This window comes from Barbus barbus, assembly GCF_936440315.1.
Source record: "Barbus barbus genome assembly, chromosome: 38".
Lineage (NCBI taxonomy): Eukaryota > Metazoa > Chordata > Actinopteri > Cypriniformes > Cyprinidae > Barbus > Barbus barbus.
Genome location: NC_136716.1, coordinates 11,211,882 through 11,225,297, shown reverse-complemented (window position 1 = coordinate 11,225,297; position 13,416 = coordinate 11,211,882). Strand labels below are relative to the sequence as shown.

Below are 13,416 nucleotides of genomic sequence, written 5' to 3'. Positions count from 1 at the left end.
GAAGAAACGTTAAAAGATAGACAAATAAAGAAATATCCAGTGATGCAAACAATGCAACTTTCTTCATTTTGAATTTATGTGATTCATGTAATGTATTATTGAATTCGCATTTGCATTGAATTTCATATGCAAGCTAAATTAAGTAACTGTCAGTCACAAATAATTATATTAGACTATATATATATATACTGTATATTAACTATAGTAAACATAAAACCTTAGTATATTGTATTAAAACATAACTTCTTCAGCTATAAAACACACAGATGCTCCAGAGTAAACAACTATCAAAAATCTGGCTCTTGTAACTGAGGGATGGGATTTCCATTCAGCAGTGAGATTTCATTTTTTCATGAGTGGTCTATCTCTTCCTCCTTATACCGTCTGTGGTGAAATTCATACCTCTAGTATAAATTTTACATTAGCATCTCTCATCTGTCTAACAGCTAAACCAGCAACATCGGAATGACTAATCAGATTAGTTTAATCAATGACAGCATGTTTGTCCAAAAATCCTGTCTAGTGTGACCAGGGAGGAGCTAATTATGGATGAAGCATGTCAGTGTTTCTGAGGAAGCGGGGCTGCAGTCAGCTACATGGTGGATCAACACTAATGGAGGTTTCATGAGTGAGAGATAACAGGCAAACACTCATTTATTTGATTCATTTCATTCAATCTTTCTGAAACTCAAAGTCATACAGCCGTGTGAGTAGTTCTCAGCTGGTGGGTGTGGACAACAGGAAAAAAACTAAATATAATAAAATGCACTTAACCATAACAAAATAAATATACCAAATAAACCCCAAAAGCCGAGAAAAACCTATACTAAGTAAAAAAAAAAGTTCTAAACTACGCTAATAGTTCACTTTTTCATTTATGTCGACCATAATTTATTTTGTGTCAAAACAGGGAGCCAATCAAAAAAAATATACCTATAAATTCTGCATAATGTTGGACCTATGCAGCTCACCCTGTTGAAAAAAAACAGCATATGCTGGTTAGGTATGTTTTGAAGCATGGCTGCTGGTTTAAGCTCGTTAAAGCTAGTCCTTAGCTGGTCATGAGCTGGTTTAAGATGGTCCTTAGCTGGTCATAAACTGGTTTAAGCTGGTCATGTGCTGGTCCTAAACTGGTCCTAAGCTGGTCCTGAGCAGGAGCTAGTTGCTTAGGACCAGCACATGTCCAGCTAAGGACCAGCTTAAACCAGCAGCCATGCTTCAAAACATACCTAACCAACATATGCTGTTTTTTTCAACGGGGCATAGTAATATTTATACATTTTAATATTTGATTTTAAGGATATTTCTGCTAACATTTTTACAAGAATCAATTTTGATACTTGAAATAACACTTGATTTCCAATAAAAAAAATCTGGGTCCTAAAGCAAAAGCAGCTAAGAACCACTGCTCAAAGTCTGTGTTAGATGCATTCTCATCATGTGATATTTACAAGGAGATGTCAAATGACACAAGCAGATGAGAACAATTGTGTTGTTGTCCCTTTGCCTCTATGTCTCAGGACAGAGGAAGATCCATTTTGGATCATTTCATGCCTCAGAGAGCAGCCTTTAAGACACGTCTGTTTGCTATTGAAATCTCCTTTATCTTTAAATAGTGCTTGAGCAGTGATGCATTTAGAAGAGCTCGCCTCTCCTACATTGAGTTCTTGTAGCTTTTCTTTATTAAACCTTGAGGAGCCCTACTGTGGAAGTTCTTAAAAACCTATCATCCCCTCTGATCTGTCCACCCACTAATACCCTCATGCACTCATTTATCACAGAGTTTCATTAATTCTGTTAAATAGTCTAAATAATTCTGCGTAAGCAGATGCTTAAGCTGACAAACCACATAAGAATTCCAGACCAAATTACCTGGGAGCAATCAAAGTGCTTCTATTCTACCAAATGTTCATAGATAATAATCTAACAATCTAGGTAGTTTTCAGGAGCCCACTGTTCCTCTGCCAAAAACACACGCTACAAATGAAAAGGTGAAGGAAACATTTAATGTTGTTCCATACCTGTCTGGTTTTCTTTATTCTGTAGATCAAAAATTAGGCATGGTTTTGAGGCTGCTCTTTTCCATACAACAAAAGCAAATGGTAACTATGCGCTGCGAAGCCCACGATTTAAAAAAAAAAGCACCATATGAATTTTTCACCTTCCTCCTTCACCATTTTATGGTGTTTTTCTCTTAATTTTGGAGTTTGACAGCCCTGGCCACCTTTTACTTTAATTGTGTGGAAAACATCTTTTGTGCTCAATGGATGAAAGAAAACCATACAGGCTTGGAACGACTTGAAGGTAAGTGAATGACTATAGAATTGCCTTTTATTTCTCGGCTAATATGATTAAGAGAATTAAAGCTGATTAGGCAATTTCCTCAGGCTGTACAGTAATAAAGGGAGGTCTGAGTGTGGGGCATATTTGAGCATGCAGGCATGAATCAAACGAAAGAAACTTGTTCTGCTAAACCACACATGTCGCAAGAACACGTCCTTGCCTGACTCCTCAGAGAAGGCATGGAAAGCACATACACAAATCAGTTTGTGAAAACAATATTTACAAAATGTAATGCCTTTACAAGCAAAGGCAGAGATAAGTAAAGACGTTTGAAGTTTCATTGTGACTTTATGTTACCAATGCGCTAGCTGGCAAACATATGAGATCTTGTCCTCAAAGAAGGTCGAGTAAGTCCTAGGTTTCAAACTATCAGTGAAAAAGGAGAACACGAGAAAAGATGATCTCAAAAGCGAGATGGGGGTGAAGTGTTTAGCTTGTGGCTGGAAGAAATGAGTGTGTCTTTGTTGGTCTGTGCTAATTATAGCAGGAACAGGCTGGGCTCAGACCTCCTCTCTCTAATAACATTTATCAGCTTCTTGTCACCAAAGACCCATTATTCTCATCTCTCCTTAAATAATCCCCAAGAACAAACCAAGAACATCTCTGAACCTCTGGGACACATTCGTGCACCTCATACACTGGCTTCCATAATTCTGAAAACATTATTAGAATACACAAAAACAACATACATTCATCTATATAAAATTCAAGAGTACTGATCAACTCTTCGATTTCATGCTCACACACGGAAAAGCATCTCATAATAGAGTCCGTCAATGCTAAACCGTGTCTTTATGAATACAGGATGTCTGCAGTCTGAACACCAGCTTCATGGCCAATAAAGGCACTCAGCTGGCAGGACATACAGTCGACCGGCACATTAGTAATGATTCAGTCACCAAGGCCCACATCCTGTATACATTACTCTTTAACCGGTGCTATGAAAAACCATTGAGGAAACAGAGTGAATCTCAATGATAGCAATGAGACCACTAAGACATTAAATACTAATCTGCCAGAGAAAGCGTAAGCAGTGTCTGTGAAACCGATAGTTAAGGCACATGGAGGGGCTGCTGCTCTGAATCTGACAATGACACCAAAGATTTACTTGCTGCCATTTATAGATCTGGAAAATTACAGGGAGGCAACTATTATTTGCGCTGAGGGGTTGTCAAATCCATAAAAACAACCTCCCTCTCTTTGTAACCTACATTTCAAATGGGATATGATCCGTCCATTGTGGATCACTACGCCGACAACCATAAATCCTTTTTCAATAGCTCTGATCCGAGCATATTATCACACGATTATAATAACAGAAGTACCCAAATAGAATTGAGCAGCTGAGCTAAAAGCACCACACAATGGTGTCCGTCAGAAGATTTAATAACAGGGTATAGAACTATATAGAACAAGAGAAATTCCCATAAAACAATCAGACGAATTCTAAACCTGGAAGATCGTAGCAGTAACCAATAAAGACATAAAAATCACTGATACCGAGATTATAGATGTTTACACAATCATAAAATTTCAACCTTGTGGAAATGAACAATTGCATCAACATTTTCCTATTACTGTATCACTTACTTCATGGGCTTGAAGAGCGCCTGGCCATAGTTCTGGAATGTCATGATGAGCTTCAGCTGCGTGCCACCAGATTTCATTGCTACAGAAAGAAAAAGAGTTACGCTAAACTATCGTATCAGGAAAATAACTTAAGCCTTTTTACAATGAACCATTTAAGATAAGACTCATTATGAAAGTAGCAATAAAAATTTGAAAATTCAATTTAGAAAATTCTTCTTCCTATCATTACAGATGGTTCTAGTCTTGCATTTGATTATAAACGGTTGAAAAAACAAAAGACAAGAAGTGTATTTTGGACATAAACACTGTCCTTGTAGGGAAGCTGATAAGACCTTTTTTTAAAAAGCGTGTCGCAATGAATTTACAGGCAATCACAAACAGATGAAGGAAAACAAGGACACCGCCTCGAGTCACTTAAGAGGCTTGCTGTGCCATACCAGTTTTTTTTAAAAGATTGCTATCACCGCAGATTAACATGCAACTTTCTTTTAGAGTTCTTAGAAACCCTAAACAGTATATTAATAAGGAATAAATGTACAGTCAACTGGTCAACATAAATCAAAATAAACCCAGCCCCCGACGTGAACCGGAGGGGTCTTGGATCATGCTGAATAGGTTTATTTTGTAATAATTTCTGTACATCATCTCACTTACTAGTAAATAAGTAAATGAAAGGACATTAAATATTGATTTGAGAAATTACTTTATTATCTGAGAAGACAGAGAGCTCAGGGTTGATGTGAGAGAGATTGGTGGCCAGGGACACTGGTCAAATATACAGTTCAGTGGTCATTATACGAAAATATTCTGGGCACAGATTACAGCGATCGTCCAATCAGAATCAAGTATTCAGGAGAGCCATGTAATAAATTGAGATATTGACCTAGGGGCTTCACATAAATGAAGCCCATCAAGCACAAGTCTACTTGACAATGTGCATGCTTGGTAGGAGATACTTTTCCTCAGCATGGCGTTTGATTAAGTCTAAATTGCACGCTCTTCTCATTATTTACCCTGCTGGAATCCACTACCAGTGAATCTCAATCCAATTTTATTGATGCATCCGCAGCCAGAGTGCAGGAAGAGTCTAGCCATTATCTTGGAGAAACTTCATTCAACTAATCTATTTAAATCTGTTAGGAAGAGCAGCACTAAAAGATGATGCTGCACTCGAAGCAGGCATCATATACTGCATGCAATCCTAAAATCACCTTCCTGTTTAATCTTTTAACTCTATTGTGTAATCTTAAATATTGTCTTACCAACACTGGTAATTCTCTGCGACACCAGATCCTTCAGCATTGCATCTATGACTGGGTTGTGCCTGGAGTAAAGCTCATACCGGTTGATCCCAATGTGGAAGCGGAGCCAATTTGGGTAGGAGTCTGAGGACATCTCGCCTGTAGGAGCATAATCCCCATCTTTACCTTCTCCATTCCTACGGAAAGACAACATGTCCCAAACGCATAAGCCATTACAGAGAATGTATGAGGTGTTTTTATTTACATTCTCAAGAACAAATGCATGATAATAATAATAAAATAATAAATTATATTTATTATTTATAATAATAACAAATATTCAAATTTATATTATTAAACTTTTATTTTACTTTATTAGTTTTGTTCATCATGATCATCGTCATCATTAGGAAATCAATATTACTTGGGGAAAACATGATGTAAAATGTAAAAAAAAAAAAAAAAATCTCAAATGTAGGCATTTAGGAGTCTTGCAGGTACATAATGTGTGAGAGAGAAAAAAAACCGAGAAAAAAACCCCTGAGATTCTCAACCTACCACTCTGGGTTCTCTGCAGCTTTAGGGTCAAATCTTATATCAGTGTTGACATTGAATAAAGTGTCTTGGTCAGTTAAAGGAGGCAACGGCCTGGTGTATAAAGGATGCGCAAATAGCGCAGAGAGCCTCGAACCCTTGACAGCTGCGTTCTTCAAGTTAGAGTCGCGTGCCGCGTGCCTCTTCTCGTCACCTGTCAACTGCTCAAACCTTTTCAAAGCCTCAGATCTCTCCCCAGCGGTGATCTTTTCCAGCGAGTGAGAGGACAGGTTTGAGTTTGGCTCGTTGCTGAAGTCTTGAAGTATTCTGAGCGTGTGTTTATTAGGCCAGCCGGACTCTGATCCCGGCTTGGCTCGATGCTTAGCCCAGTTCTGCGGCTCTTCGCTGGGTGTGTGTGAGCACGAGCACGCGCTACTGCTCCGTCTCTCCAGCTTCGGTAACAAGTCTATCATAATGTGCATCGAACAGGCTATAAGAAACACCATCAGAATCAAGACGCGGAATTTTCTGAAGAGGATCATCTTCAGGGTCTCCTGTTCGGGAAAAGACTTGTTTGGAACGGCAGGGATAAAAGTGAGCAAGCGCACTACATCGCCAACAGTACATAAAACACGGGCTCCCAAATTTACGAGAAGAACACATGGAACGTTTTCGTTTTCATTTGCCCGTTTCAGGGCAGAAAGGAGGATTTATTTAGCAAAGCGCTCATCCACATCCATGCGAATTGCGAAACAATAATCCAGTTATTTACGTGCGCTCGCGATTAAATTCCTCCCGTGCAGTCTCCGACACAATCACGCATAGTCTATTTTAACATTTAATAGCTGCAGATATTTGCTAGATATAATTAAGTCAAGCCTCGTCAGTTAAATGATCCACAAAAGTGCGTGTTCGCGATGCCGCGGTCCATCTCAGTGCACGGAGAAAACATCTGTCGCTATTCATACAATGCGGGAGATCGCTTTCACAGCCGCACAAGTTCATTCGCTCTTCTTATCCCGTACAAATCAAGGCTGTTCAGTCGTTGAAAGCGATGAGACGCATGGCTGGCAGGTTTCGAGAAAGTGTGGCATCGCACCTCCTTCCGTCGACAAATGTGATCTTTGGAGAAAGTTTCAGCGTTTCTTGCTGAACATCCAGCTCATGTGAAGGTGATGCTTGCCCGTTGACAGGCGCTTGAGGAAATACCTCTGTCGGATGTTCAGGGTGGGTGTGTTAAATATCATGATGCTGAAGCCCCTCGCACATAGAGGATTGGCTGAGCTTGAAAACAGCAGGACAGACAGCCCAGGCTCGCTTCTTCATGTAGCGTCAAATTGTGCAAGAAGAGGGCGTCTGAACACACACTGCTAACCATTATTGTCTGAAATTACTTTTTAAGATGTACTTAACACGCACGCCTTAGCGCTCTCCACCACCTATTTTGGTGGAAAATTTCTGGACTCTTTCTCCATGTCACATGTCATGGAGAAGTTAAGGTGAGGTAAAAATGTTATAGCCTATTAAAGTGTCAACGAGGTCATCTTTGTGTATGTTATACTAACATAGGTTAAGAAAAAGATCTAGGCCTAAGGCTAAAAAAAAGATCACTCATTGATGGGATAGTTCACCTAAAAATAAAAATTGTCTTATCATTATTTACACTTCTGTCAATCCAAACTCTATGACTGCTGTGAAACACAAAAGAGAAGGATGACTAATTTGTGAGCAAATCATTCAGACGGGGGCTTTGTGAAATGAATCACCTAATTTTTATTTTTTTTTAATCCAAAGCGATTGCATAACTTTAGAAGACTTGGAATATATTGCATTTATGATACTTTTACAGTTTTTTGTGTCCTATTTTTTTTTTTTTTTTTGGTGGGTGACATGGGTCTATCACTTTAAGACATCCCTGTGAGTTATAAAAAGATGACCTGACATTAACTAATTTGATCTACATATAAATCAGTGGTTCTCAACATTTTTGACTCCAAGGTCAACCCACTGTCAAAAATGATATTCAGTGGCTCTGAAAGATATATCTGGTACTTGTGCTGTAATAACAAAGCATTTAACACAAATTTCATTTACAGTATATTAAACGAACTAACTAAAATAATTATAAAAAATATATATATTTTAAATTAATAATGGCTTCTCTAGTCTTTTAGTCTATAAGTCTTTTGTGATTTTATATATACATATACATGTATGTGTGTGTGTGTGTTTTCTCATGATTTCCCAGGTATAAAAATTATACTTTTGCAATTCAAATTCCCTCATATAATGAGGCCCCCTTTGAGGATTGGGGGCACCTTGTGGGCCCTAAAACCCTGGTTGTGAACCACTGTTCATCTTTAGTCCAAATGACAAAAAAAACAGAGTGAATTCCAAATTTCCAAGTTGTGTAAGGCAGACACACACCTAGGCATAATAATGGAACAATACAGAACAGAACAATCAAGGTAATGAAATAAAATATGCTGTTAAATTTCACTTTGATCTGATCATGAAATGAAGATGTGTATCCTAATACAAAGGGCAGGTTCAGTATGTCACATGAAATGTAGACAGCACTAATTACATAATTATAATTTATTAGGTCAAATGTCACATTTCAGACAAGAGAACTGTCAAAGACAGCAATGAAAGGCTGATTGTCTGTGGAAGGAGTTTTCCTTACATTCCTGGCGGTATTTGGTGACAATACTCCAAAAGCAGAGCATTGTCTGTTGGTTGGATGCTTGCCTGAAGGAACAGCTAATTAATGATCACTGATTTCAAACAAGGTTCGATTTCGCTGCAAGAGAGCCTCTTTCTTCTAGTCACATCACTGCATTTTCTATGATTCGAACCTGAGCTCTAACTTCTGTCTTTCTGGGAAAAATAACAGTTAACCGCCTGCGGGATCTGGCTATAACTCTCCCTATAACAATAACTCTGTGTCATTCGCCTGTCTCGTATCTAAAGCAAGGGTGTCAAAAATGACCACAATACAAGCCATTTAAACCAGAATGCACAACTATAGTGTCAACATTGTGTCCAACTCCGTCACATCTCTCACTATCGAGGAGGCCAGCAGAATGGCACTGGCTAGAGAGCTCTACAGATGGCAAAGGCAACTCTGAGGATTTGTTCCTTTCAAAGCGCTGACTACAGCAGAGGCTGTAAATAAGCCTGAATAGATTTATGACCACTCCTGGATGTCTCTGCAAGGTATCAGGGTGGACCATTAGATACAGTTCTGTGGACAGAGATAGGGGATTACGCTGAAGATAGAGATACAGATACAGATAGGGCTTAGGCGTGAAAGCATTGGCTGCCATGCATGTCTATTCATTATTTAGTCAGAGATTTATGCTACAATTTGCTCGGATGGCGATAGAGAGTGAGAGCGTGGGTTTGATGGAAGTTGAAATTAATTTAGAGTAGTCAATATGCTTTAAGTGACACCTATGTGATCAGAAGAGAACAGTGTGGAGGTGTAATGGGATTGATTTCATTTTTACATTAGCATTAAATAAGACACATTTCAGTGCTCATTTTTCCACGTGACCTCACATAATTGTTTCTACAGCATTCGTTTATTATTCATATTACGAGGCTTACTGTATTACATCCAAAAGGCATACTTAAATGTATAAAAGCGCAACTTGTACTTTTTAAGTAATGCTACCACTTTTACTTTTTGTTGAAGACACACATAGAATTGTCTCTGTATAATTTATGGATATAACTTAAGCACATTGCCACATTTTGTCTGTTTTTATAGGACTGGATCCATGAAACTGAGGTAAGAACTGAACTGATGCAGAAAATACATCAGGTAAAAACACATTGAAAGTCAGTTTTAATAAAAAATTCTGATACCATATTCAGGGCCGTCCTGTGGATGCACCGGGCCCCTCACTTGACCGGAACAACCCTGTCCATATTAATGGTAGAAAAATTATTTTGATTAAAGTCAACTTGTTTCAAAGAGGCTGCACTGGTTAAGAAAAAAGTAAATAAAATAATATATAAAAAAATGTATAACAACAAATTAAAACAATAAATCAAGTAAAATAAAATAGAATGTTCTGGGATTCCTTCCAGAAGGGGAAACAAGCAGTTCCTATATGTTAATGACCAAGGTTGTGACTAAGACAGATTTGAGGTGTGAATTAAAACTTGTCTTTAAAGAAATAAACACAATACATGTGTAAATTAAACACCTTGGAATGTGCAGACTATGAATTCCTGTGCAAATTTAGACTGTGTTTTTTATTAATTTAAATAAATTACAAGAACTATATTGCTAAACATTGTTAAGTATATTATTTTAGATTTCAGATTGATTTACTGAAATAAAATTCCAGTTAAACAAAAAAAAAAAATCATTTTTGTTTACCTTCATATGCACAGTCATCTACAGTAAACAAACAGTGTCTTATGATAGCTAGAAATACGGTGATTTTTATAATAGCAGAAGATGTAAATAGTGTCCTCATGAAGAGATTGTACTCCGGTGCCAGCAGATATGTGGTAAAGACTAAAATATTCCAGAGCAGTAACATTATGAAAGATCTGCCTGTCCCTGCACTCTCAGATCACCCCCCACTCTGTTTCTCTTCCATCTTCACCTTTTTTATTTATAGCAACATTTTGCAACTACACCTCTTTGGTCTATATGTTTGTTTAAGCGAGCATCGAGAAAAGAGAGGTCACACAACCGAGGCATGCAGAGAAATAAGTTACGCACTACAGGCCCCATATAACACTATAATTAGCTCTGCGTGGATGGTTTTAATGAGTGTGAGGTTTGACAGTGAAGCTTTCTAACTCAAATGATTTCGTTAGGCTTGTGTTTATTCCTGTGTGTGGGTTTTAATGTGTGTCCCTAAGGATGGCTGGTCAGCACTGATTATAGTAACAACCCCCTTGCCCTGTCCAAATAACAGTCATCTGCGCCACACTGTTTGTTATTTTGCTCAAGTACTATATATATATTCAAGCTGCAAATGACAGCCAAAGATTCTTGGTCTGTTGTCATAGACCAGCATCGCTAAACGAAGGAACTCAGCTGGATGATTTGAATAAATGTAAGACTTATTCACTCATGAATCCAACTGTACAGACGCGATTAAGAATATTACCGATGCATCTGAGAATTAATTTGCATATCTCATGGTAATTTGAAGGAGGGTTGTTGTCATTAGCACATAAATTAGCAAATCCTACTTGTGTGAACATGATCACACACGTCTGCTTAAGTTGAACTGGTAAGATCTACCTTACCTTCAGCTAATCATTCTGTTGAAGATTCATATGTATTATTCAATGGAATTATTTGATGTGCTGGTGCAGATGATTAGAGTGCAGAGCTTCCTGTCTGAATGCGGCTGCAGCGTGTGGGCCATTCACCTTTTTATCCGCCACCACCTGCTATTTTAACCTTGTGATGAGTCAGTAATCTACAACCAGCACTTTCTGAGAATAGGGTACAAAACAGGGCCTGAAACTGAAGAAATTACAGTAACGTAATTACAGTAACATGGTTACAAACTTATAGCCTTAATTAGACTGTCACTCAATAGATATTGCTAGTTTGGGACCAAATGTTGGTTTGTAGTTATGAATAAACTTAGAATATTTGTATGATCATTTGGTCTATTTTCGCATTTATTTTTTTTAGATCACAAAATGTGAGACACAGATAAAAATATTTTTTAAATTATATTTTATTTTGAAACTGAATGAACATTAATTTAATTAAAACATAAAAAATATTGGTCACACTTTATTTTAAGGTCCAATTCTCGCTATTAACAAACCATTAACTACAACGTTTTCCTCAATAAACTCCTAATATGCTGCTTATTAATAGTTAGTAAAGTAGTTGTTAAATTTAGGTATTGGGTAGGATTAGGGATGTAGAATATGGCCGTGCAGAATATGTGCTTTATAATTACTAATAAACAGCCAATATGCTAATAATAAGCATGCTAATAAGCAACTAGTTTTGAGAATTGGCTTCTACTAAAGTGTTACCAAAATATTTTTTATTATAGTTATCTGAATGTCAAATTAAGACTTTGTCAGAATTTTGATGGATAATTGTTGGAAATAGTTGAGAATGTCAAGACCTATGAAAAAGGATCAAGCCAAAAGTCATAATTGTTAAGGCAGGGATACAGAGATTTGTTATTGTTAACTAAAACTTTAACTAATTATTAGTTATTAGTAACTATTAGTTTTCATTAATTGAAAAAAAAAACTTGCAAAAAATACATTAGATGAAAAACAAAGCCCAAAGAACTCACATTAAAAATCTGGCATTTTGTCTTGGTAACTAACTGAAATAAAAAATGTTTAACTTTAACTGAATTTTAAATGAAGTGAAAATAAAGTTAAATACAAATATTTGGAAAAACAAAAACTAATAAAAATGACAAAAGCACATAGCAATATTATTAAACCTTAAACTAAAATTAATTTATATCAAATAAATTTGAAACATTAATAAATACTGTACTCATACATAAATAATACTAAAATAACACAAACCATATAATATGAATTCTTCTGTCATCTCCTCACTTCTAGAAGTCAAAGCTATTGAGAAATAATTCATTTAAAATGTGTGGTGTATAATATTCTTCACAACAATTTCAAACCCTCAACTTGCATGTCTGACTCCCCTCATTATTATTTGGGTAGGCTTTGAATGTACAGCTGTATTGATGTTTAGCCATTATAATTAGCTGTATGAACTCAAAGTTTTTCCCAAACTTTCCAAAAGGCGAACTTTCTCTCTGCTGTCTTGACTGTTTCCTTTTCTCCACAATCGTACCACTCACAGCTCCCCTACATGGCAATTATGTGAGTGCTGACTCGGCAGGTTATCTTCTAGCAGTTATAAGTTAGTAGACACTTGGCTGTGGCAGGTAGCAGTGCTTGCTAAGACCTTTATTACCAGGGCTGTCTCCCTGCAAAATGTCACCATAGTGTATTGTTAGGAGGCAAGATTCAAACACCTGCATAAACATGAGGTTAAGAGCATTGGCAGAGCTGTTCTGCCTGAGCTAGGCCAAGGAAGCTGTCAGGTCATGGCGACTTAACTCATAGTTCAGTTATTTAGTACATCACTACATGAATTACATCACTGTGTGGCAGACACAGCAACAGAAAACCAGTGAAATACTCACACCCTCGACGTGCAGCTGCTGTATGCTAAAACAGCTGTGCTCGGCAGATCTTGATTACCTTTTTCCTTGCTTTAGCATTATTTTTTAACATATTTCACAGCACATACTTCATCTTTTCAGAAAAAAAGATTCTGCTAAATGAGAGCCGTGTATTTATTTAGCTCTCTATATACAGCGAGTCTGTTATTAGCATTGTTTAAATGGGTGTGAAATGTCTTGCTTGAGAGAAGCTAGGCGTTTTGAGGTTCTAAAGGGGATCCTAATAGTCTCACACGTATTTAAGTGGTTTTATGCGTTTGCCAATTACCAGCTTAAAAATAGTTTCTTGTAGAAGTCTGAAGACAAAATGCTAATTCTGGCACTGTGAAAGCTGGAAGTCTAACGTGAGTGCCGTGTCTTTTATCAGTCTCACAAAGAGACAGTGTGTGTCAAGGGCCTAAAAATCTAAGCATGTTGAAAGCACAATGAAAGTATGTAAATGCGTGCTAGTTATATGTATGCTTTACTGTAATGGGCAG

General features: G+C 37.3%; 1 protein-coding gene across 1 annotated transcript in view; it reads right to left on the bottom strand.

The window, feature by feature from the left end:
• Positions 1-6,411, bottom strand: part of fam20cb (FAM20C golgi associated secretory pathway kinase b) — a 41,449-nt gene extending 35,038 nt beyond the window's left edge. The window contains exons 1-3 of the mRNA XM_079397830.1: positions 5,733-6,411; positions 5,196-5,371; positions 3,934-4,012 (exon numbers count right to left, since the gene is read on the bottom strand). Of these exons, the coding sequence (XP_079253956.1) occupies positions 3,934-4,012; positions 5,196-5,371; positions 5,733-6,250 (773 nt within the window). The 5' untranslated portion in view covers positions 6,251-6,411. The remainder of the gene's footprint in view (positions 1-3,933; positions 4,013-5,195; positions 5,372-5,732) is intronic.
• Between the last annotated feature and the right edge of the window lie 7,005 nt (positions 6,412-13,416).